Below are 26,697 nucleotides of genomic sequence, written 5' to 3'. Positions count from 1 at the left end.
TTGACTGTCTAATATGGTTATTTGTGTTATATCCTATTTTTAATCACTAAAAGATGAGCTGCTTGTAATGAGACAAGCAGCTTGATATTTTGTTGTTGTTGTTGTTGTTGTTGTTGTTGTTGTGGTAGTTAGTAAAGAAACTCAAGTGATATTCTGGAACTGGAAGATGCATTTGTCATCTGAACATGTGTCCAATCAACAGGATTTGTTTGTATTTTTAAGGAAATGCCAGACAACCCAGTTCTTTATCAATCAGATGTTATTTTGTAATCCGTCTCTCCTGATTGATAATCTCTCTGTTTCTCTACCAGCGGGAATTTTCGACCCCTACATCCCTCCGGAGGGCGACGCTCGTCTCTCCTCTCTGTCTAAAGAAGGCCTGAAACAACGGACTGAACAGATCAAACAGAGCGCCTCCTCGCAGCTGGCGTAAGATCCTGTTGTTCCTGTAGTGATGTCATCAATCATATCTGGAAGTTTTAGGGCAGCCCTCGACCTGAGAAGTAGTCCTGTCACTTTTATGATATACTATGATTAATATTATTATTTGGGGCTTTACAAAATGGTTTCAGTTTCAGAGCTGACGAAGAGTGTTATGAGACATATCATGGAACATTGAGCTACTAAATATAATATAAGTAAGGGATAATGTGTCTAATTTATGTAAAAATGAAAGACAAGCATTACCACGCTAATTACACGGGTAGATGCATATAAATAAACTAATGTGATACACAAATGTCATTTAAAAACGGTTGTTTTGCTTCTGCTACGTACAACCTACCGGCGGCTGGAAATAGGCAGCACTGATCAAGGTTTTCTGTAACTGTTCCGTATCTGTTTATTTAACCAGTCTTTAAGCACTGCCAGAGCCCATGTTAGTGTTTACTTCCTGTCTGTCTTCTTCTCCTGAGTCCTCTGACATCCAGCGCTCTGTATTTTTACTTTCAATGATTTGTGAGCCTTTTGAAGTTCAATCCTCTTTTTCCCCACCTCATCACATTCTTAGGGATGATGAAATGTTCACAGTCAAAGTGAGAAGGCTGAATATTTGTCTCTTTTTTACAGGATTCGTAAAATCAAAGAGCACGACCCTCAGTTCTCAACTAAGTCTTTTGCACAGCAGGCTCAGGAGATCTTCGTTGAGGCTCACACCGCCCTGACACAGTAAGAGAGTTAACTCGCGTCTCTCAGCCTCACAGTCGGGGAGGAACACTGAATATCACACTGAGACATTTGTTATAGAAGTGAGAAATACACTCCCTCAGCTCTATTGCTAAGTGGGAAAGCTTCCAAAACTACATTTGTTCTACTTACTCTGAAATTAACTGACTGATTTAAGGAAACATCTGTGCACAGCTGATGTACAGTTATTGCTAAAATAGCCCTATTGCCTGTGATCTGGAATCAAACCGTCTGATACTTTTTAGGGCTGTTCTTAAAAAGTATTTACAGGTTAACAGACCTTCAATTATTCATTGCAATAAGAAAAAAAGTTGAGCAGTCGCAAACTTAAATCAAACCTTTTAATTTAAATAGAGGACAGAGAAAAGGAAGTGTGATTATGGAATGATTGTGCTCAGTATTAAATTAAGTGTGTAATAAAATGTATTCTCATACAATTAGGAGTTTTGGCCGAAGTAATGTACAGAATTAGTTTCATATTTGACCCCAAAAAGCTTTTGATAGGTTTTTTCTGAAGGTGTTCAGCAGCTTAGTTTGCTCGGTCTGATTAAAACTAAATCTTTTTGATTGTCTATCAACTATAATATCCATTCCTTACATTTAATTTGGTTCTTTGTTTGAAACAAAACATCATATTTTCCGAACAGAAAATACATCTGCTGTTTCTTTTGCAGGTTCAACAAGGAGAAGCTTCACTCCTTGTTGACAGAGAGATGTTATCCTGTAAGTTGTTCTTCTAAACATTGCTGCAGTTTCTCACCCGAGCTGTGTCATATTAAATGGATTGCATTATGCCGCAATGTGCAAAATAGTTAGTGTGCAAAGGTCAACCGTATGTATGACATCATATATGCATTAATGTGATGCTTAACATTAAATAATAATGCATTTATTTATCGAGGGCTTCTTATTCTAATTTTAAAATGATTAATTTGAATAAAAGTCAAATCCCATTTTAATCTGAGTTTTTATTCCTCTGTCCAGGAGATGACGCGGGGGAACCGTTACAAGACGATCAGATGGAGTTTCATAGAGTCTCTGGAGCCGCCCAAAGTGGTCCACGCTCGCTGCCCCGACATGATCTCCAAGGGCAACCTGTACGGCCAGGTGACGGTCCGCATGCACAGCAAGCAGGTACGACTCACCTGTTGATCTGACACTGCGCTGGCTCCATTTCAATCCAGTCGCGATCAGAGTGAAGCTGTTTGAAATGTGTGTTGTTGTTGTTTCATAATTCTGTCAGTGTTTCTGAACCATGTGCTGCCACAACTCTAGTAAAAAAAAAAGTGTACATTTAAAGTCAAATACATCCCAGTAGTCAGTTTACAGGTGCATTATGTCACTTGCACTAGTTGATTTATTTCAATATCTTAAGTATATTGACAATAAACCCTTCTTGTCTACAAAAATATGCAATACCATAGTGTACTCACGTCTTCAAGTATACTGCTAAAATCAAACAATTTGCATGATGAATCTAAAACAAATACAAATCCTACTTTTATGTAACAAAAGCAGCAGTCAAAGAAAAGTAATAACACTTGAAGTGCAAGTTTTTAACAGAGAAACTCTTTCCACCTATTTAGCAATCCCTCAGAGCAATGCCTCAGTCTTTATGCAGAAGTCGATAGTACAATGACAATAAAAGAAGCGATGGATTTAGCAGCCCTGATTACAACTTAGGTTTAATGAACGTTGTCTTCCTGCCCCGCAGACTCTGGCCATCTACGACCGCTTCGGGAGGCTGATGCTGGGCAGCGAGGAGCAGCCGAAGGACGTGTTGGAGTACCTGGTCATCGAGCGGCACCTCATGAACCCCTACGGCCAATGGAGGCTGCACGGAAAAATAGTGCCCTCCTGGGCTCCGGCCAAAGACCCCATCCATAAGGTGACCCTCTGCTCGGCACTGGCTGACAACATTTATCTTTTTAGTTCAAGAACAAGGCAGAGGTCCAAGGCACAGTGTCTGTCAATCGCACATTAAAGTGAACTTAATTAACTGGCCCGGCCATACATCACTTTAATGACCCTGTGAGTTTTGAGCATACTATTCTTATTTTACGGTCAATTACTCTGCTCTTTCTGCTGAATATTCTTTAATAGATTCTTTGTACCCCATCTGCTCCAGCTCTGGTTTAATAAACTGCCTGGACCCCCTATTGTGTTTGACAGGAGACTTTAAAGAGGCTAAAAGAGGCCCTTTTTACCTTTTCTAAGCCATATACCAATCACAACAGCTAACCAATCAGAGCAGACTGGGCTCTGGTTTCAGACAGAGGGGGAAAGAGGTGCTGCAGCTCAGGCAGTGTGAGAACAATAAAGAGCTTTTTGAACATTAAAGCATGGACACATGTCCCAGTAGACTAAATAGTAATGTGTGCCTGTAAAAGAGCATAACATGTTTTGGTTGTTGAAGAGATGAAGACGCGTATCTTGCAGAGACTGCTGCAGAGCACTGATGGTGAAGCTTTTTGAGATTATTAAGAAACACCTTCCAGGCAACATTAACTGCTCCATCTGTCATATTTGTCTGCGACACAGCAGGGCCTGACTCGCACATTTAAGATGTTTATAATCTACATTTTGCCGTGATGAGTATTAGGCAAGTCAACTCCTATTCCAGGATGTCTTAAGGACTGACGCAGACAACAAGCACTAACTCGCTGATAATCAGAACAGCGCTCTGTGCGTCCTTTCTCTCAGGCTCACTGTTTGTTTTTGAGGGGACGTGTACCATGGCATTTAAAGTCAACGCAAATGTGATTCATGTGTAAAGGACCGAGCAACACCGCCACATTCCTGCACGTCCAAATGTTGTTGAAAGCGGGGCGGAGGTGTTAAAATAAAATCCATATTGATCTTGGACCATTGTTTATCTGGTGTGTTTCCCAGAAGTGTCTGATGCATTGCATTCTTTTTCTCCATGCATAATGCTTCAGATATCTTTTAAAAATCAGGTCCCCCAGACCTCGGAGGATTGAATGATTTTTAGGCTCTGCCACCTGTCAATCACAGTCTGTCAGGCCAACTGGCAGAGGAAGCACCTCCATCAGCTGCAGTCCATGAAATTAAACAACAATGAAATGCAGATTTTATACGAACAAAATCTGTAAACGTTGCAACTTCTGTGTATATTTGGACATTTTATTTAACGAGTGCCTTCTTCTTGTGTATCTTATTGGCTCTAATTAGTGTCTTTATAATTATTTTTCTACAATGCATGTATGATTTTGTTTCCGGGAAACCATCCATAGTGATATAAACCTACCATGATTGTTGTAGTTATTTGAATAAGATGTTTACCAGGGCCTTCCTGCACTTTTGAATACAGCAATCTGTTTCTCTACTTTGGTACAGAAGGTTAATTCCCCTTAGAACAACATCAGGCATTATATGAAGTATGGGATGGATGGCATCTGAGATATTTGTTATGTATTGATTTGAATTAGTACTAAAATAAGACTCTCATAAATACTTTGTGATGCATATTTGTTAAATAATAAGGTGTTGCACTTGTAAACACCTAATATGAACAAGACTTTGCTCAGGTATTTATGGGATGATGATATATTTCATCATTAGTCTTATTTTGTGAAAGACTGATAACTGATGCTCATCTGTTTCTCTTTCTCTTTCAGACTGTCATGATTCCCGGTCCAGACCTGAAGCCCGGAGAGGAGTTTGACCCCCTCACCTATGAAGTTCCTAAGCCAAAAGCGGTTCAGTGGAGTAAATAGACCACAGGGTGGCGCTGCTCCTTACATCATGCAGTAGGACATTATCAGCGGCCATGCGCCAAATGCTGTTAAAATTCCGGCTGTGGTCGGTTAGTTTGTCCACTTTGGCAGGAGAGCCAGGCTTCCTTTGAAGGCTCTTATCTGTTTGAGAAATGCTGCTGGCTGCTGAATCGGAGGAAGCAGCAGGTGAGCTTATGGATGAACAAACTACTGAGTCCTGCAGCCAATAAAGCTGCACCTCACCACACAGCAGTCTGGAATACTAATAACAATAACAGCTGTTTTCTCCAATTGGTTTGACACCTTTTCATATTGTTTTAAGACCAACCTAACGTGTTCATGTCAAAAATAAATTTCACAGACCTCCGGAAATCCAATGGTTTATTTTTGTGATGAATACACTGCATGACCTCGGGGAAATACAAAAATAAAGTGTACCATCTGCGTGTCTTCACACTGGGAGGTTTGAGCGGATATGTCTTTATCAGAATAATCTTTCATAGAAGATATTGCATACAAAAGTGAGAACGATGTGGACCTCTCTAAGCAAATCAAGGAATGTGTTACAACAATACAGTTTCAAAGTGACAACAAATTACAGCACGCTCATTTAAAAACACACAGACATGCAACAGTTCTCACAAAACTAGGTCACTCTATTGACAAAAGAAATTGGCAGGGTGTATGTTAAAAAAGAAATCACTGCGTCTGCACGACACCCGAATCTCACCGATTGATGGAAAAGACTTTTGACTTGTTACACCTACACAGAAACCTGTATACACTGTACGATTTATTAACCAGGAAACCTCTTCAAACACAACACAGCTGTTTAAAAGTTGTCATGATAGAATGATCCCTAAAAAATACAACAGACATTAATGTGGCCACTCACCATGGCTTATCCTGAAAGCTATATAAATAAGATGAATTTAGAAATACCAGACCAATGGAGTCATTTGTGAATATTACAGTGGAGGTCATTATGTAATAATTTATTTAATATGTCGACCAATGCCGTTATCTGCTTAGATAACCTTCACACAAACCTGTGATGTTGACCAAAACCTCACCTCCTCATTATCCGTCTAACAGAGAGAAGTCGTATATCTCTTTGAAACTTCGGATTAACCTCTAAAACTTCCAATATTTGCAACTCTTGGTTGATTTTATAAATTGGAAACACGTGCTGTACAATTTGATGCTTTTTGCAATCGGCAAATGTATTCATTCACACCGTGTGAATTCAATGTTGCTTTTCACATCTTAGGGGAACTGGTGTTCACTGCTCCGTATTGGCGTCAATTTTCTCAAGAGTACAAATCAATCAGCTCCAGTAAGGGATTTCGTTTATGGTGATTTATGCATTATTTGGCCTTTTCTATTGAAGTAGGGAAATCTTTATATCCTATTAATATGACTTAATCAAACGCGAGGGAGTAACATGAATTTAAGTCCTTAATTTGGTCACTTAAGCAAACAAGTATGCATAGTTTTCATAGAACTCAATGTAACATCCACTGCTTTACACTTAACACATCTATGTTGAAAACTAACATTTCCCAAAAATAACTAAATGAGACTGAATCATCTGGCAGTCATTTTAAATCTCAATGGATTCATTCGTCCTGCGGTGTATTTTTAATTGCCAGACCGGTTTAGTTCAGGTTTTGAACTAAACAAAGGTTGAATTTAAAGTGGGGGAGTCGAAGCAGGAAGAAAAGGGACTCTATCTTAGTGTCTTAGATGCCCTTTGATCAACCAGTGTCAGTCTGTAGTCCATTGCTGGTTTAAAGAGGGACATAATGCAATGTGTACTTGAACAAAAGAAAAAAGTATTGTCAATCAGGTCTGCACAACTAATTGTCTCCAGCTCAGGAAGTCTTTACCCGAAGGCTTGTTAGGCGGATAGCGGTATGACCCAAATGCGTATTCTGACCTGTAATAACATAGTCCTAAATTCTGTTTGTTCATAAGCCTGAGTACTTATCCAACAGAAAGGCTTTCAGCTCTGCCGGCTGCAAGGGAGCTGATGTGATCCCTGCACTCTGACCTCCCTGTGGTTCTTAAAAACAAAGTTCCCCTTGTGGTACCTGAACTATTTGAGGATCCACGATATCACAGGTCAGGAGGGAACACAAGAGCCTCAGCAGCAAATTCTGCATCGTCGTCTTCATCTTCCTCAGGAATATTTTCAGGCTCCCATGTAAAGACATCTGAGGTATTGTCTGTGAATGAACCAGATCTGCTCCTTTCCATCGCCCAGGGACACAAAGCATCTCGCCGGCCCAGGTTCTCTCTGGGTTCGTTTACCTGCTCACTGCTGACATCTGGTGGGGTCTCTTCTTCCCTGAGCTGTCCCTGGTTCTCTGTGACTTCATCTTGGTCCCTTTCGAGAATATCGACTTTGGTTTCAGATGAGGGTTGTGTATCCTTAGTTTCCAAGGAAGTGCTGTCTCCCTTTTTGACAACTTCTGGTTCCTCAGTGTCCCATGGACAAACATCTGCCCTTATGCTCTCTTGCTTTATGAGAACTTTTGGCTCATCTGTATCCCACGGACAAACATCTGCTCGTGTACTATCTTGCTTTTCTAGAAACTTTGACTCATCTGTATCCCATGGACAAACATCTGCCTTTACAGTATCTTGTTTGTTGAGAACCTTTGGCTCTTCTATCTCCCACGGACAAACATCTACCTTTACAGTATCTTGTTTGTTGAGAACCTTTGGCTCATCTGTATCCCATGGACAAACATCTGCCTTTACACTATCTTGTTTGTTGAGAACCTTCGGCTCTTCTATCTCCCATGGACAAACATCTGCCTTTACACTATCTTGTTTGTTGAGAACCTTTGGGGCTTCTGTGTCCCATGGACAAACATTTTCTCTGGAAGTTTCCTGTCTTTGTAGCTCCTCTGATGCTTTTGATACTTCAGCTTGGACTGCTTCTGGTTTGTCTGTGTCCCATGGACAAACATCTGCTGGTACGGTATCTTGCTTTTTGGTAACCTCTGGGGCTTCTGTGTCCCATGGACAAACATCTGCTGGTACGGTATCTTGCTTTTTGGTAACCTCTGGGGCTTCTGTGTCCCATGGACAAACATCTGCTGGTACGGTGTCTTGCTTTTTGAGAACCTCTGGGGCTTCTGTGTCCCATGGACAAACATCTGCTGGTACAGTATCTTGCTTTTTGAGAACCTCTGGGGCTTCTGTGTCCCAAGGACAAACGTTTTCCCTGGAAATTGGCTCCTCTGATGCCTTTGATACTTGAGTTTTGACTGGCACTGATTTCTCTGTATCCCATGGACAAACATCTGAAGACCTTTCCAGTCCAGGTGACACACTCTTGGTAGCTTCAGCTGTTTGTGGGGGGTCAGTATCCCAAGGACATATATTAACTCTTGTGGCGTCTTTCTCCTCACTCTGCAGGGAAGCAGCTTTTAAAGGTGAGACCCTTGTTTGTGAGTCTTCTTGTTTGTCTTGATGTCCTGTTTCCCAGGAACAAACATCTACCTTGATGGTCATTGTTGTAGCTGAGCCTGTATTTGATGGCTCAGTGTTACCCTCTTCCCATGGACAGATGTTTCCAAGGTTTTCAGGGGGATCAGGGAAATCCCACGGACAACCCTCTGCTGCCTTGGTGACCTGTCCACCCAAATGCTGGGCTTGTGATTTTGCAAGTAGTTGCTTTTCATTACCTTTTGTTGATGCAGTGGGATGGACGTCAGACACAGACAGCGTTCCTCTGGTCCCCAAGGGATTTAGGTTCTCATATACACTTTCAGCCTTGTCCTTAACATCCCAAGGGCAAACATTAACATATTCATTTTTTTGCCCTGTTGAAAGTTGGGGGCTTTCTGCAGTCTCCCAGGGACACACATCTGCTGGAGCTTTCAAAGACTGTTGTGTTTGTAAATCTTTGGATGTGTTAGTATAAGAAATAACTGGGATATCCTGCGTTTCCCAAGGACAGGCCTCACCACGGCCACTTCCTTGTTCTCTCACATTGTCTTGCTCTTGAGATTCCCATGGACATACATCTACCTTAATAGTCTGCTGCCTCTTTAGACCCTCCTCTCCTTGGGAAGTACCAGCTCGCTCCCATGGATACACATCTACAAAGGAAATATTTTGCACAGGTGTAATTCGATTGCTACCCCTTCTGTGAGTTGAAGGAGTTTTACAGCTACTGGCAGTGTCCCAAGAACTGATACTACGTCTGCTGTTCTGCCTTGATAGAAACACACTTTCATTATTGCCATCTTTTTGCACTTCATCAAAATCCCAAGGGTAGACGGCACATTTTCCAATTGCGATCCTTCTTGGGCTTCTGTCGAAAGAATCCCCAGAGGAAAGTCTGATGGCGTTCTGCTTGACGAGGCATCGTCTGTCCACAGTTGTCATACTTTTCTGCAGTGACCTCTTTTCCATGCTTGGTCGTCTACTAGAATTACTTTCCTGACTTTTTTGTGAAATAGAGTCCTCCTGATTTGATTTTCCATCCACACTGGACTTGCTTCCTGTGTCAAAGGATGCCATTGCTGATTTCACAGAGAGCCACTTAGAGGTGGCGGTCCGGAAGGAGAAGACCCGTTGATCTTTCGTGAATTTTGGTCTCGGAGTGCTAGGTGCACTTGCGGACACAGGCGCCTGTGGTTTTGGGGAGTCGGTTTCAAATTTTTCGTTCTCTTCTGAAGGCTTCTTTTCTACAGGTGGTAAATTATCCCAGGGACAGACGAGCCTCTTTGGAGATGATGGCCCATTGTCTTCACTCTCCATGAAGTTTGCGTAGGTCACATGCTTCTGGGTCTTGTCCGCAGACTCTTCTTGCTCCACCTCCCAAGGACATACATCAGACTTGTCAAATGACTCTGACTGGAGGGCACTTCTGGTCTGGTCACTGATGGAAAGGCTCTGCCCCGAATGTGTCCGCAGTGTGCTGGCTCTGGTAACCTTGGTGAAGATCTCCAGTGAACTTTTAGAAGTGGAGGTTAGACTCCAGGATTTCTGAAGCCTGGTGTGATCAGGATGCAAGAGATTGATGTCAATTGATAGATTGTGGGCGCTGGCTGACTTGCAGAGCCCTAGTGGAATATCCAAGGAGTCTGTCTCAGATTGGTGGGAAGTCCTTTTCATAGCGTTGGCCTTTAACATGGAGTCATGCAAGGAGGGGTCTCTTTCCCTGACATAGTAATGATCGCTCTGGGACTTGTGCATGGCTGGGGATGGTGATGGGGTCTTCATTGAACTTTTGTGACTGGTAGTGACAGAATCTGGCACTCTTTTGGAGGACTCGGACTGAATCACACTTTTAGTGTGGAAGGAACCCTCTTTGTCGTCGCGGCTGCACTGTCGGCTCATGCTTTCTGGGATCTCAGCAATGCGTTTAATAATGGATCGCCCTAATGCGCATCGAGAACTTCGCTTCTTTGACAGATGAGGGTTGTTTGCCGTCATCTTCTTGGTCTTGTGGACTTCTAACTGGGCATATAACTTCTTCAGTTCATCCTGGTGCATATGAAGAAGGGAGGGAATTGATGAAGGCATGGAGGAAATGGTTGAGGAGAGGTAAAGATATGGAGAGTAACAAGTCAGAGGAGAGGTACCAAACACGTTTCCATGTCAGAACCACACGGTTTAGGATAAGGATAAAGGGCGGAGAAAGGTCATACTACATGTGTTCATTCTGCTGCTTATTGCATTTATGATTTGAGTTATAATACATTTAAAATATGTTTAAGTGGGTCTGTGTGTGGTCCTAACTGAAATTAAGGGATATTTATTACTTATTTAAACGTGACCTTTGGAATTTCTTCCCCATTTTGTAAATTATGTCCATATGCAAAGTGATAACATCGTTCTGAGGGGAAAAAAGAGTTTACCCTGAAGTCATCCGGGTCCACTCCACTGTGTTCACTCCAAGCAGAGTGAAAACTGCTGTTGAAGTACGAGCCGGAGCGCCGGAGGTCGACTTCATCTTCATAAACCTCTGCTGCGATCTCCTCTCGGCCCGGCTTAGACACATAGAGAAACTGCAACACACACACAGACATACAACCGACATGTACACATATGAAAAACATTGAGTGTAGTCTTCACATTCACATAGTCTTGTACTGCAAAGACATTTTAAAGAATTTGGACTTTTCAGGGCATGCATTAATGCATACAATTAAACAGGATTAACAGCAGCGGTGGAAAGTTCATCTTTCCATGGTTTCTTCCATTTTTCCCCAACCCCTTTAAAAGCTTTTCATTAATTACCTTTTCCTTATCCAAAGCTGGGTTAGTGATGACAAGGGGTATCTGTAGGTAAGCTGTACAGATTGTGAAGCCTATTTGAGGCCAATTTGTGATATTTGATATTGGACCTTGTAAAAAAGATTGACGTGATTTCCACATTTGACATTCCTGAGGATTCTTCCATTTAGCAAATTTGTAAGATTGGACTATACACCATTTTTTTTTGTGTACCTTGGGAATGAAAAGCAGGGCAAGCGTCACAGTGATGGTCACATGGGTATGCGTGAAGGAGAGCAGCAACATCCAATCAGGATGCAGAGAGGAAAAGGTAAACCTGAGGGAGACAGAAAACACAACAATGACTGTGTATGTCTCATTTGTGCTTTGTGTTTTTTTGCACAAATACACAGCTGAGAGTGTTCATCAGGTGTGCTGGCATTAGGTTCCTTGCATTCCCGAGGCGCAGAGAAGTGCTCGCTCTTTACCTGAACAGGTGAAACATGGAGGAGAGGAGCAGCTCGTTGTGGATGGCGATGCCCATGTAGCGCGGCTCATGGAAGGCGGAGGGAACCGGTCTGACGGCGGTCCACAGAGAGCTGCCCCAGCACAGGAACAGGAGCTCCGCTGAGGCAGGAGGAAGTGAGGACATGATTATTAAATAGTGCAGAGGCTGAAAATGTGACCCTTTTGGTCCCTTTTTTAAAAAACAAAACCAATTAAACGTTGGCTCGTCTTCACCCACCCACGGCCATCATGTAGTCCCAGCGGTCCAGGTAGCACAGGTTGAAGCCCTGCCCGTCAGTCGTGTTGGTCCTGACGAACACCGGGATGTTCCTGTCACGGTTCTGTAGGACGCCCACCGTCCACGCACACAGGAACCAGCTGACCGTCATCAGCATCACTCCCAGAATCCTCAGCAGGTACAGGCTGGACAGGTAGGGCACTCTCTGCGCCGTCCGAGAGAGGAACACCTTCAGCACCCTGCAGGGAAGAATCAAAACATGGTAAATAAATGTGGATTCTTTTATTTTTCCCTTCTTAACATGCGGATGGATTTTTGTTCATCAGAAATGTTTTTTGGAACAAGATTGAGTGATTTATGACCCAGTCACAACGAAATCTATCCATCTATTAAGGTCATAGTGTTTTAATAAGCAGGTGAATGATTTAATTACCTGTACTTCTGAGAAGTCAAATGGTATAAGGATGGAAACCTCAAACCTACCTGTACATCTTTAGAGTGACGGTCCCGTAGACGATGGAAAAGCCGAGCATCCGGACCCAGCGGAGCAGAATACACCTGAACGTACTCGGCTTGAAGTACATGATAAACACCTGCAGAGACAGAGGGACCACTGTGAGTCAAACTACAGTACCACAGTTATACTATAAACTAAGGTTGGTATAAAGCTAGTGGTATACAGGCGCTAGTAACAGGTATGAGTGCTTCTATGGCTATAACTGGTGCCTTACAAGTATGATTAAATCTGGTAAATCATTATAAAGCCAAATATCTCAAATCAGAAACTTTACAGACCAAAAAATCCAACAATTTATGACAGATTGGTCCATATTGACAATAATCAGTCCTAAAAAACCTAAATCATGCTTTGACTGTAATGCACGAGTAGTAATAATGTTATATATAATATCACAATCACAGGGAACATTATTCCTACTTTTTCATACTTTAGGAATATTTTCCTTAATCTCTCATGCTTTTCAGTGCAGGACATTGAACTTTAGAAATCCTTTATTTATCCTGCAGCTGGGACATGTACATCATTACAGCTGCAAAGATACAGTAAAGATAAACGGAAAGGAAAAAGAGAAGAGTTATAAATGAAACAAAAGGAAATCACACGTAATATAACTTCAGAATACTTACACCTCTGAGAAACAAGTAGTAATACAACTACTAGTCCTGCAAATCCTGGTGCTATTAATACTTCTCTTGACAACTACTACCTTTATTATTGTCTCATTGCAAATGAAGTATCATGAGCATTTATAGAAAAGGAAAGTGTGTGAAGCCTGAACTAAATGTGTTTTCCCCCCATTAAACAACAGGTTTTCTGCTTGCTGTGCAGCGGCAGAGAGGATGACTGTAATCCAGGAATTAAATCTCTTTCTGCGGTAACAGTCAGTCTCCGTCACTCGGGATAAGAGCATCAGCCAAAGCCTGAAATGTGGATGCAAATGTTTCCCACCGCTCTTACGGGATCAAACCACTCACAGTGAATACATATAGAGTCAGATGTGCAGCGGCTGTGCGGAGGAAGGCGGGTTTTAATCAGCAGAAATGGCCCGCGCTCAGAGGCAGATTGGTGCCTCGGTTATAAGAGCGAGGAGTAATCTGATTGGTCGATCTAAGGCTTGGACCCCATTGTCATTACATGCCCTGGTGCTTTTTATCAACCACCATAAAGTTGTGGTTTTGAAGAAAATGACTTCACACTTGTTGGATCACAAAATCCACGCCGCCCTCAGGAAGATGTTAGTTTATCCTTTGACTTTTCATCCGAGTACCAGCATCTGGTAAAGGTTTTATGTGTCCAGTGCTTTGGTTTATGATTTTAACCTGCAGAACTAATGCATCCCCATCAGCCTCAGCTTTATTCATGCTAACATGCTAAGCTAACATGGTACACATATACTTTTTATATGTTTGGTATACTGTTCCTTAAAAACCCTGCAACCCTGATTGGTTTGATTTATCTGAGCATTTTAGATTTTAGGCTTGGCTTTTAGTCTGCTCATTAATACATCAGCACCACAGAAAAACAACAGCAGGCGGGATAAGGACACCACAGAAGAAGAGTGCTGTGAATCACACTGGCGGCCAAAATGATGTTATTTAAGATATCAGTTCTTTTTGCTAAATGGCTGTTCATCTTCCGACAAATCACCGATCCTTTAAACCTTAAAGCCTTATCTTTATATTGAAGAGCTGAAAACCTTCACTTTCTACTTTTTAAGGGTAATAAAAGATGGTAAGTCCAACACAAACTGTCATATTAAATTATAGAACTTTTCATCGTATAATTGAATATTTATGAAGTTGTTTTTGTATTGTTTTAATTATATCATTGGTGTTACTTAATTCAATGTATTTTGTTCACTTTAAACTAACTGTTGGTTTTAAATACAGAAAAGTACACTATTTCCTTCAGATTTATATAAAAGCACATAGCAATTTGCCATTTGTATTTCTAATGAAAGTAGCACTAGCTGTAGCAGCAGTAAGACTCAAAGGTATATTACTTAATCCCTTTTTATTTTTTTAATTACTACTTATTTCAACTTATGATGTTGATATGTCATGTTTTCCAATATTTATTAAGTTATTAAATGCTGTAATTAAGAGTAAACTTCACTATTTCCCTCTAAAATGTGCTGGAGCAGAAGTATAAAGTGGCATGAAAAGAAAAGAGTGAACTACAAGAACCAGGAGTAAGAGTCAAAGACACTAAAGTCAAACTGAAGCACCTCAAATATGATCTCTCTCTGATTCTGTTTATCATGACAGGCGGTTTCATTAAATCTTGCATTTTGAACTTCTTATCAGCACAGACCGAACTCCCCCAGGACATCTCTTCCGGTTTGTAGATTAAATACCCTGACACAGCGACCCCCCCCCCCCCCCCCCCCCACCTGCTGAGATGAGAGGGTGACCTCTGACCATTCATCTGAGACTTTCACATCTACAGTCAGGTATGTGGGCTGCGATTTACCTTTGATTTTCTCCAAACAGCACAGTCACAAAAATGTTACCCACCACACACACACACACACACACACACACACACACACACACACACACACACACACACACACACACACACACACACACACACACACACACCTTCTTTCCTGTTTTACAATACTGTAGGGTATACAGTTTATGGATTGATGGTTTAAATCTCAGTGAACACATCCCGTACTTACTCTGTGTCGCTGTCGTTATTTTGTATTCCTGCTGGCCAATAAATCTGTTGCATTTTGACACATTTTATCTATGAATTTTATGCTGAATTCATGCTTTATAGTTCTCTTTCTGATTCAGATTTTTCACACTAGTCTTTATGCCACACCTTCGTATCAAAGCCTCAAGTGCAGGCTTTGAACATTTCAGAAATCCTGTGTCAGCATCTTTATACGTATAGGGTTTGTTCTTTAATCTGTTCAATCATTGCTGCTCATGCACACACATCTGTACTTTGTTCTAAACAAACTAGAAGAGATATTTCCTATGCAATCGGGACTGGAGCATGTATGAAAACAGACAGAAGATATTTGTTTTGTCTTGTATATACATTCATTATGTAACCGTCCCCCCAGTGCACAGTTATGAGGAGTAAAAGAGCCATGAGAGCATCCCATGATTGTCTTTATACCGAATCAATGATCAATAACCTAAAACTGAATATAGCATCCTAAATGTAAAAATACATAATTATTGATTTGATTAAATGCCCAAATTAATGACAAATAACTAAATAACACGTGGAATATATCATTGTATTTATTTATTCATGTTTTAATATAATTATTGATACATTTACACATTTCAATATTTATTTATTCATTTATTAAAAACATTATTATTTTAATCTCCAATTTATTTATGTATTTCTGCTTTTTTAAAAACATACACAAATATGTTTCACATTTATATAATTAATATCTTATTTATTTTTAATTTTTAAGTCATTTCTAATACAAGTTAGAAATATATGTAAACACGGATTAATCAGTTAATGCAGGATATGAAATAAGTCAATATTAATTCTTGTTGGAAAAAAAGACTCACTTCTCAAATGTCTATAAATAAATATATATATAGAAGGTATGCAAAGGGGACTGGAGACAGAAGATATTTGTTTGTCTTGTATACACATTCTTAATGTAACCGTCCCCCCAGTGCACAGTTAAGAGGAGTCAAAGAGCCATGAGGGCATCCCATTATCAGGTTTACACCAAATCAATGATCAATAACCTAAAACTGAACATAAAGGAATCAATAAATCCAAAGGTTGATTGAAAGTCGTAATGAAAACTGTGGACTGCATACTCACCCTGTGTCCACACACACACACACACACACACACACACACACACACACACACACACACACACACACACACACCCATCAGCATGGTCCATTATGAAATAATCTGCAGTGCTGTGCAGTGATCTGTAAAGAGTTTTAATCGGCGATACTCACCGGGAAGTAGAGCAGCAGCGAGCCGAACAGGATTGTCTCCAGCAGCAGGAGGCCGGACGCTCGGATCCTCTGAGGGGACGAGAGTGAAGAACCGCTCGGAAGTTATAAAAAACATGTGGATAAAGGACTTTAAAACGGTCACACTGTGATACAGCACAAATCTGCAGAGGTCGGAGAAGAACCCAGCAAGCAATACCACGGTGTAGAAAATACTTTGTCCCATTTTGTCATTTAAATAGAAGTCAGGTCCTAACAGAGGAAACGATTTCAATATAAGAACCGGGTTAAGGTTTTACTAGCTTGTATGAGACCAGGAGTTGTCTTATTACACAGTGCATAGGTTTTTAGGCTCTCCAGATACCTGAATGAGTGTGCAGTAAAGCGAGATATCCTCCTTATAAAATAATAACAAGAGACATTTCTGCTTCTTCAACACATTCCTGACATTATGCATCTTGTCCCAGCAGTTTGAACCGCTCTTCTCAGTACGGGGGCCCCGTGGAGCCAGAAGACCCCCTGACTCACCCGGTTCCTGCGATGCCTGTAGGCCACCAGCATGCTGACGAAGATGAGCATCATGAAGACGCCCTGCAAGGCCAGCACGGCGCTCCGCAGTAGCCAGGCCTCCTGCACCCAGCAGGGGGTCCCGTCCTGGCAGCTCCTGCAGCCCGGCCAGCACGGCAGGCAGATGGGCATGTCGGGGTAACACACAGCGCCACCGCCAGGCACTGCCGTTCACAGAGCCGCCATCTGCACCCACACCTACACACACCATGTGAGGACTCGGTTACATGTGACACCAAAACCTCCCGCTGCACTGACAGGAGGATGGGGGTGGGGAGGTCTTTGAAGTCATGCAAATATTTTACTTACATCACCAAAGTCATTTCAGTTTTTTTATTTTGCAAAGAAAAGAAAATGAAGTGAAATGTCACGTATTACTTTCAGTTTGTTGACATTATTTCTCTACAAATGATTTATTTTCTAGCAAAAAGGAAAAGTCGTAAACATTCACCTAAACCGGACAGGGGAAATATATGGGCTCTAAAAATAAAAAATAACTTAAAGATGGACATGCTCGATGATGTAGAATCCTGAATCTAAAAATACATAATTAATTACTGATTTGATTAAATGCCCAAGTTAATGACAAATAATTTCAATATTTATTTAATTGTATTTATTAAATCAATTATTCATTTATTCTCCAATTTATTTATTTATGTATATTTGCATTTTCAAACAAACACAAATATGTTTACATTTGTATAATTAATATCTTATTTATTATTTTATATTTCATTTTAAATACACGATAGAAATGTAAACAGGGATTCATTCTTCATTAGGACTCACTTCCCAAATGTCTATAAAATAAATACAGTATATGAAGTAGTGTATGTGGAGTTTAAATGGACGGTGAACTGAACAGGCCTCCTCTCTCAGGTGGGACAGCAGGTATCGTCTCACCTGAGTCCTGAGGGATCATCTCTGGGTCGAAGTAACCCTCTTTACAGCGGCAGCAGTACTGACCCAGACGAAAGCCCTGTCCTGGAGTTGGTATGCACTGCAAGAAACAGGAACAAATATTTGAAATGACAAACATCAACAATGAGCACAAATGTGGCCTCATTTTAATTAGTTGTACTGGTTTTGATAGGCTGTTTTAACAGTAAAAAGTCTGATTTCAAGGCCTTTTAATTCAATATAAAGCAGGTCTAGGTGCGTTTGAATACTTTCACAGTATATTCATAGAGAAATGCATTGAGTCTGTTTTCATAAATAAAGACATAAAGCGTTTCAGGCAAAGGGTGAATAAACCACATTCTAGTAGGAACCCAAAACACAAGTACGGACCTAAAAATGAACATATATTGTTGTTTCTTTCATTTACGTTTTTCCCTTTTGCAAAGAACAATGTTTTCGATATAGTTTGGAATTGTAAAACTCAGACACATTTAACTTTGACCTGCACTTCTCTCTGCACATACATGTGAATATATTTAACAATACGAAATGTAGCTATATGCCCACTTACTTCTTAATAATATTTTGTTTGAATAGTCCGTTTTAAAACCGTCACTTACCTGCATATCATTTTTATCCTTCTGTGAATCTGTACTGTTTTTCTTTCTCTACCTGTTGCTGCATAAACTCCTGAATTTCCTCACAGGGATTAATAAAGGTACATCTATTCTGATCTTATCTTACTTCAAATCATCCAGACGTTTCTCTGTTTTAGGATCTTTGTTCAGCGTGGAGGGAAGCGAGAAAAAAGCGTTTCATTTAAGATGTGTAGGATGGACGGGGTGAGTACGGTGACTGAGATGGAGATTCTGTGGGTGAAGTATTCCTCTCGTGTGTGAAGCTCAGAGCAGACTCTGTTGACTTTACACATTATATTTGCTGCTGTGAAGCCAACACTACCTGCAAACATGTACTCCCTTTGACTCCCTCGGATGTAAGCTGTAGTTTAGTCAGACACACACACACACACACACACACACACACACACACACACACACACACACACACACACACACACACACACACACACACACACACACAAACTTGCATGCCCTGTGTGTTAATCTAAGTTAAAAGCTAAATGGATACATAATGCCTCTTCTGAGAGCATTATCCTTTTCTAGAGAAATCCTGGTGCACACACACACACACACACACACACACACACACACACACACACACACACACACACACACACACACACACACACACACACACACAACCCTGTTATCAGATGATGAGAGACTTAATGGCACGCGCAAAAACATTAATGTGATACGGATTAAACGGAGCTTTAGCAGTTCAGCAGATATTACCGGTGCTGCACAGATTCAGTTCGATGCGGAGTTCAAATTAAAACCACGGCGGACACTTTGGATGCTTCACCGCCTCACGTCTTCCTGATGTTTACGTTAATGGAGAGGAAACGTGTGTGATGCAGTAACTAAGCTGTTTCATGGAAATCTCAACATGCTCTGGAGCGATGTTGAGATCAGTGCTTTATTAATCCACTAAGGCAATCTGATGTTGAAGTTAAACAAACAATATAAATTCATGAATAAGAAAGTAAAATAAATATATGAGCAAGGAAGTAGTTCATGTGCCTTACAGCATAGGCATTTCATTTTGCCAAAGCTTAAGAAAAAGCACACAATTGGTCTATTACTCCCATTCTTGTTGGGATATCCAAATCACACGAGGCGCAGTATTTGATCAATATAATATATAAGGTGTCAAAATATAATTTCAAAGGACATTTTATTGAGCTGCAGGATTTTCCCGCCCTACTGCTAGACTTCAGAAGTAAATATCTGTTTGGTACAAATACTCAAAGCTTATCATAATGTTAAATATTTTTCAATTAATCAACAATAATGATGTAGAAGTTTAAGAAAATATGTTTGTTGTTGGTATTTTGTTTTGTGATATTGTGTAGATTCTCAAAAACACAAGTGGTTTGTATGTAAAGTTTAAAAAGATATATGCAACCCTGCCAAAACGTTTTTATAATGAACTTAAATATTTACCTGCAAGTAATCGTTTAACTAATACAGACAAATGTTATTTATTGGGCTCAAGGATCACTGGACTAAGCTTAGATGTCCTGAGGGCATGTTAGGCATTTCAAACAATCTCAGGAGGGCGCATCTATACTTACTGATTTCTGGTTTTGCTCTTTAGGAAAAGGAAAGACGTGGCCATTAAGACACTTACTTTCTCCTGTTGTTGCTCACTTTTACCTTCTTTCTTTGGACAATTTGGACAGCTTAACAGTGCAAAGCTACACTGCAATGCATTGATTGTACCTGAATTATTCTAAGTAATAGAAAAGTGACAAATCCAAGCCATAACTCCACTAAATGACGTCTAGCTTTACAAATTCAAGAAAAACAATCACATTCTTCTGAGTTTGCTGTTGCCTTACTGACAGGAGACCAACGGGTCAGTGGGTGACTGCCATGTGGATTTGGAGTTTTTAAAACATGTCTTGCGTATGAAACCTCTGTGAGTGCATAAAGGGGAAGTATGTCAGCGGGTTGGATTATCGGCGTAATCCATCAGATCATCCTGCAGCCGCCCACCCTGCAGCCGCCTTTAAATATACGACTGAGAAGAGAGCTGCAGGATCGGGTCCGAACACACAGACCGGCAGGGAAAAGGGAGAGCAGGAGGTAAAGGGGGAGGAGGAGGAGAGTGAAAGTGAGAGCAAAGGATAAAAGGAAAGAGACAGAAAGAGCTTAAACTATTTCCTGAGTGTTTCTGTGTGATGTTAGTGGAAGTCACAAACAATCAGTTAGACACTTGCACTTACTATATGTATTCAAAGTCCTGCATTCAAAAAGTATGTAAGTATAATGAGTGACTAAAATCAATTAAAGGTAAAAAAAGAATCTCCCTGTTCCTGTTTCTTTATATATAGTATGATCAGTAATGTAAAACCTGGATTTCTCTGTGTTAGTTTGTTGACATGCAGCTCATCTTATGTTTAAACTAATCACTTCTTCATTAAGGATTAATCTGCTGACTATCAATCAATAAACCCTTTGATTGTTTGGTTTTTAAAATAGTAAAATCCAGTTGGAAACGTTGTCAGAATGACCCAGAGCCCTAATTAACTCCTTGTATGGGGTTTTTTTTTCTGTAGAAACCGTAATGCACCTTTGATAATAACCATCATCCTAGAAATGTGTTTGCATTAGATTCAGTCTGTTTGTTTGTTAAATTATAGCCTGAAGAAACTCAAACCAACAGCTGTCAGTGAACGCACCAGAGGACAACCATCCGGGCTCCCAACACACATCTTGAGATGCAGGAAGACTCCCCGGGGTGCAGGTAGGGCCTTCATCCCACAGTATATCAGTGTTCATTCATTCCTTTAGACGTTATATGATAATGTCTCCAGTTCGACACTACAAACCTCTGATTGGTTGATTGTTTTCAACGGCACCAGACTGTCTTTAAATCATCCAATTACCAACATGCTCCTGTCTAGCTCCAAACTGCTGCTTTCAAATCTTTTTACATACTGCCCTCTGAACAAAAAGGTAAGCCTGCTGGTTATTGTTGGGGTATTTCACTCAATAAGTCTAAACTTTGACCTGCTTCATCCTCTGGGTACCTTTAACATGTGTACCAAAGTTCAGAGCAATCTATTCAACAGTTGTCTAGATATTTCAGTCGTAATTGGAAGGACATTGCCATCCCTATTGCCCCCCGAAAGCTGTCTATGAATGGTTAAGTTACATTGCCGCTGCTTTTACATTTGCACAAAAACAACAACCTGTTTCTTGGAAAGTTGCCCAACGTTTCATCACATTTCATTGAAATCTGTTGAATAGTTTATGAGATATCCTGCTAACAAACAAACAAGCCCTGTGTAATTGGGCCTTTGATGCTAAATAGACTAAAAGTACCAAAAAAGTGCACTTTAGATTGGCTCAAAGACATCACTCTGTTCTCACAGGAATCAAGTCAAAAGAGTGCTCCTAAAGAGGCTCTATGTGGACTCAGGCACTTTGTTTCTCCAGAGACATTTTAGGAAATAGAAGCTGCACTGAGAGTCAACTTCCTGCCTCTTTAGGAGACATCTGGTCTCAAGTTATGTGAATACAGATAAGACCCATTTTCACCAAAGTAAATATTGGACAATTTCTTTTGCAAGCCACATAACTTCAGAGATCTTCTTCAACTTCAACTTTGGAGATCTAGCAACACACAGCATCAAAACGTTATGCTAACTTCAACTTCTGACCTAGCTGACTGAGTTCCTTCATGCTAAACATGCGTGTTAGCTGTGTAAACATGTTTTAAATGCTATAGTTACGCTATATTTTACCCTTTGGTTTCTCTCTTTGGTTCTTTTTCTCATGTCTTTACCTCCATGGTGGTGCGGTTGCACTGGTGAGTATCAGCGAACCATCCGTCTCCAGCTGCACACTGATCCAGGTCGATGTCCTGGATGTTGACGTCGACCCGGATCACACCTCTGACACAGAAACACACACACACACACACACACACACACACACACACACACACACACACACACACACACACACACACACACACACACACACAGGTCATGTGTTGGAGCACCGAAACGTGAGTGGCCCCAGGTATCATCTCATTAGAATAACCGATATTTTTCTCCTTTATCTGCAGAAACCTGAACGGCATTTAGGTGGATTTCTATTCTAATGCCAGGTGTTATTTAGCTCTGTTGATTCAAACATGTCATGAATGAATGCTCATTAAAGTCCCAGAGAGAAGGTCACAGAGGTCAAAACTGGAATCATGAAGTATGAAATACTGCTGCTTTTATTATTTCCAGGGAGTTAAAACTTGCTTATTTTGAGATTTGTATCACAACCTAATATTCCTGAAACGTTATCCTGGTTTTAAATGTGATTTAATGGAAGTTAAGGTTTTTTATTTTCAGTGGCGAAAGAAAATTGATGCTGAAATTGATGTGTGTGTGTTTGGTTTGTGAGCCAAAGTTATCAAAGCTTTGAAATTGATATTTTTATTAAATCATATTTTATCGTTGGTTTTTCAAGTGTACTTTAGTTTAGTTCCAGTATTTTAGAAAGTTTGTTTTTAGTTTGGTAGTGATGTATAAAAGCTGAAAAACAATCTAGTTTGATCAATTTTTTGTTTTCGGATACCTTTTTTTATTTAGTGTAGCTGCCTTCTTTACCATTTTGCCTTCAGTTGAAGTTAAGTATAATAACCCTGCTAAGAGCTTGTATTTGTGTGTGAGTGTGTGTGTGTTTGGCCCTAACCTGAACTCTGGGGTCAGGTCCGGTTTGAGTCCGTAGAAGGACGTGGACAGTGTGAGCATCCAGTCGGAGACGAAGAGTCCGTCCTCGCAGTCGAGGAAGGGGGCGTCGGCCCACCGCACCCCGCTGTGATTGGTCACGTAGCTGTCGCCCTGCCTCCACTTGGGCGTGTCCAAGGTGCTCAGGTCGTTCAGCAGCACCCTCTTGGACAGGGCCGCCGTCGGCTGGCTGGGCTCCGGGAACTTGAAGTTTCTGAACCAGCTGTCGTCGGGGGCCGGGGCCGGGGGGTGCAGCTTCTCCCAGACTTTGGATAGATCCTGAAGTATGATGGTCTGCACCTTGGCGGTCGGGTTGCGGGAGGCGCAGAGTACCAGCTGCGGCACAGCGGACATCGGGTCGGCGTCGAAGGTGAGCAGAGCCCTCCGGATCAGCATGTCGGCCTCCAGGAGGGCTCGGACCATGGCGTGGTACCACTCCATGTCCTCCTGCACCGTACTCTCCCGCAGGTCGCTCGCCTGGAAGATCATGTTGAGGAAGTTAGCCGTGTTAGCTAGTGCGTCCAGAGCGGGTCGCAGGGGGGTGCTGAAGCCGGACGGCAGCAGGAGTCCGGTTTGTCCCGAGAGGCTGAACGCCCGCGAGCAGCGAGACATCTCCAGCACCGAGGAATCTCCGGAGTACAGGAAGCTCTCTGCAGGGGTCCAGTCATCTTCCTGCACTGTGGGGAGATTTGAGGGGGTCACAAACCCAGAAGTCTCTGGGGGTCCAGAGGAGGCGGTGGAGGCATCTGAGGGTCAGAGTTCAAGACTTTAAATGGCTTTATACCAGTGGTGGGCCGTCAGGGCCAGCAAGGCCTTCTCTGCTGGCCTAAACATCATCAGAATATAAATTAAATTTTGATATATTTTTTCCACAAATACGTATTAAATTATTCCCCATAGTCTATTCTCTTCATTTTATAGCGTTCGTCTTGGCTGCGCGGCTTCCAGCCTCAGAACGAGATTTGGAGGGCTGGCCTTTATGTTAGAGCTTTAATCCAATCATATTTCAGCCATAATGTGTTGCTAGGGTCAAAGAAATCTGCCCTTAGGCCTTCAGAATCAACAGTGCGGGCGGCTGTAGCTTAAAGTGAACGCAAACAAAATTGTGGCGTTAACCAATCAGATTTCGAGGTGGCGACAACGGGCCAGCTAGCAGGCGTACGCTAACGTTAGCACGTGCACATCTTCTGATTGGATACGCACTATTGAGAGGCAGAGCTAGGCAGTAGGCAGAGCCATACAGTCTATGGGCAAAGCTAGCAAACATAACTAGAACTTGAGCGAGCTAATTTGTGTAGATTTCTACAAGCTATTTTTTTCAACCCACAATGGCTGAAGGAGGAGAAGAGATCAATTTGGTCGAAGATATAATAACAACGCCATTTTCAAAACGAACTTTTCAAGTAAAGCTACACATCTTGAAAAGGGAACGACCAACTCCAACGCTAGCGAGCCTAGCACAGCAGGGAAACTACGAGCGGTAGGCCTACCCCTGGCTCACAGCCTCCGAGAGGCACTGCAAATTGTACTGCCGGGAATGCCTGGTATTTGCAACTGATCGATTTGGTGTTTGGAGCCACACTAAATTTGCAAACTTGAGTTGTCTAACCAAGGCAGCAACGAGACACCAAAGCACGGCTGGGCACTTGGAAGCACTGGTGCTTTTGAAAACCTTTGGGGACACCCGAGTGGATCTACAGCTCAACGAACAAGTGCCCAGGGAAACGGAGCTCCACAACGAAAGGGTGAACAAAAATAGGGAATTATTGAAAGACTGATTGATTGTGTCCTGTTTTTGGGTAAACAGGAACTTTCATTTAGGGGACACGATGAAAGCGCCGAGTCCAGAAACAGAGGAAACTACGTGGAGCTTCTTTCTTTTCTTGCTGAGAACAACACAGATTTGCATTACCACCTGCACACAAACAACATGTTTACTGGGACGTCAGGCAAAATACAAAACGACCTGATTTATGCTATTGCTGAAGTGATGGGAGAAGAGATCAAAATGAAGATTAAAAAAGCACCCTTTGTCGCTGTTATGGTGGACGAGACGTCAGATGTGGGTAATGTAGCACAGCTGGCACTTGTCCTGCGTTATGTGACGGACACAGGTGTCAAGGAGCGGTTTGTCAGATAATCTGATTAATTAAGTTAACTGTAAATGCTGATGTATTGATTATAAATGCTTCGGAAATATTAATATAACTCTGTTGTACTTGACTATGTTAAGGTGATGCAACGCCCGGTTATACTGCGTTTCTGTCTAAATGTATAGTTTCTAGAGCCATGGCGTCATAATGATGGTATTAAGAGGTGGAATAATTCAGGTAGGACTGTGTAGGACATCACTGAAGGCCTAGGTGTGAAATGCACGGCCCGCCACTGCTTTATACACTGGAAAAACTTTAACTAAATATATATAATGTCCACAGATTTCACATTACCGTATCAGCTTAGTTGAAAGCAATAACATTAAGTTGAAATAACAAATATTAGGTTCAACTTAATGTTATTGCTTTCAGCTAACCTGATACGGGGATATTGCTTATTTTAACAACAGATAAAGATGTGAGATATACTTACATGGTCCTGTGCTGTTGTCTGCCTCCACCATCACTCCTGGAGTGGAGTCTGGAGTCTCCTGCGCTTTGAGGAGGGATGAGAGCAGGAGAAGAGGAAGCCAAACAGGAGCCATGCTGAATTCACTCTGGAGGACAAGAGGAAGAGGAGGAAGAGGGTCACACCTAGACCACCTTTTTTGGTGCTTGACTTCTTTTTCTTCAGTGGTGTAAAGTAACTAAGTACATTTACTCAAATACTATGCTACTTTGTACTTCAATTCAGAGGTAAATGGTGTACTTTTACTCCACTACATTTATTTATCACCTTTAGTTGCTAGGCAGATTTGGATGAATGAAGGTAAATATAATCTCCCTTAAATCAGACTGTAGTTCACCTGGAGTAAATCCAACATTCAAACTAGCTGCACCTTTACCATCTCTGAGAACACTTTAATGATCAATAATTATAAAACATATCAGAGATATTATTCTGAAATGGACCAATCAGACAATGACTACTTTACTGTCGCTACTTTAAGTACATTTAGAGGAGAGTACTTTCTACTTTCACTGGAGGAACATTTAGAATACTTCTACTGTGACAGAGTATTCCTACACTCTGGTACTTCTACTTTACTCCAGTACAAGATCTGAGTACTTCTACTTTACTCAAGTACAAGATCTGAGTACTTCTACTTTTACTTAAGTACAAGATCTGAGTACTTCTACTTTACTCAAGTACAAGATCTGAGTACTTCTCCCACCTCTGCTTTTTCTTAGGAGAAACAAAGAAGTCACATGTTGGCGGATGTTTGGACTCTCTCCATCTTCACATCAGCGGCGCGGCAGCGACAGGTCTGCGGCGCGCACACGCGGAGCGCACAGCCCCATCTGTGC

At 41.4% G+C, this 26,697-nt stretch overlaps 2 protein-coding genes across 2 annotated transcripts in view; one reads left to right on the top strand and one right to left on the bottom strand.

Moving 5' to 3' along the window:
• mrpl45 (mitochondrial ribosomal protein L45) overlaps positions 1-5,299 on the top strand; it is a 6,649-nt gene extending 1,350 nt beyond the window's left edge. Inside the window, exons 3-8 of the mRNA XM_063884470.1 lie at positions 312-429; positions 1,069-1,167; positions 1,860-1,908; positions 2,170-2,319; positions 2,900-3,073; positions 4,824-5,299. Coding sequence (XP_063740540.1) covers positions 312-429; positions 1,069-1,167; positions 1,860-1,908; positions 2,170-2,319; positions 2,900-3,073; positions 4,824-4,922 — 689 coding nt within the window. The 3' untranslated portion in view covers positions 4,923-5,299. The remainder of the gene's footprint in view (positions 1-311; positions 430-1,068; positions 1,168-1,859; positions 1,909-2,169; positions 2,320-2,899; positions 3,074-4,823) is intronic.
• gpr179 (G protein-coupled receptor 179) lies at positions 5,125-26,697 on the bottom strand. The gene is given in 15 exon segments (XM_063884469.1): positions 5,125-7,772; positions 8,235-10,430; positions 10,805-10,954; positions 11,397-11,499; positions 11,651-11,789; positions 11,908-12,146; positions 12,391-12,500; positions 16,393-16,461; positions 16,918-17,115; positions 17,117-17,142; positions 17,863-17,959; positions 22,297-22,405; positions 23,202-23,982; positions 25,823-25,946; positions 26,565-26,697. Coding segments are annotated over 14 exon segments (5,061 nt in total). The 5' UTR covers positions 25,935-25,946; positions 26,565-26,697; the 3' UTR covers positions 5,125-7,040.

This window comes from Eleginops maclovinus, chromosome 5 (genome assembly GCF_036324505.1).
Source record: "Eleginops maclovinus isolate JMC-PN-2008 ecotype Puerto Natales chromosome 5, JC_Emac_rtc_rv5, whole genome shotgun sequence".
Taxonomy (NCBI): Eukaryota; Metazoa; Chordata; class Actinopteri; order Perciformes; family Eleginopidae; genus Eleginops; species Eleginops maclovinus.
The sequence above is the reverse complement of the archived record's forward strand: the minus strand, read 5'-3'. Positions and strand labels throughout refer to the sequence as shown.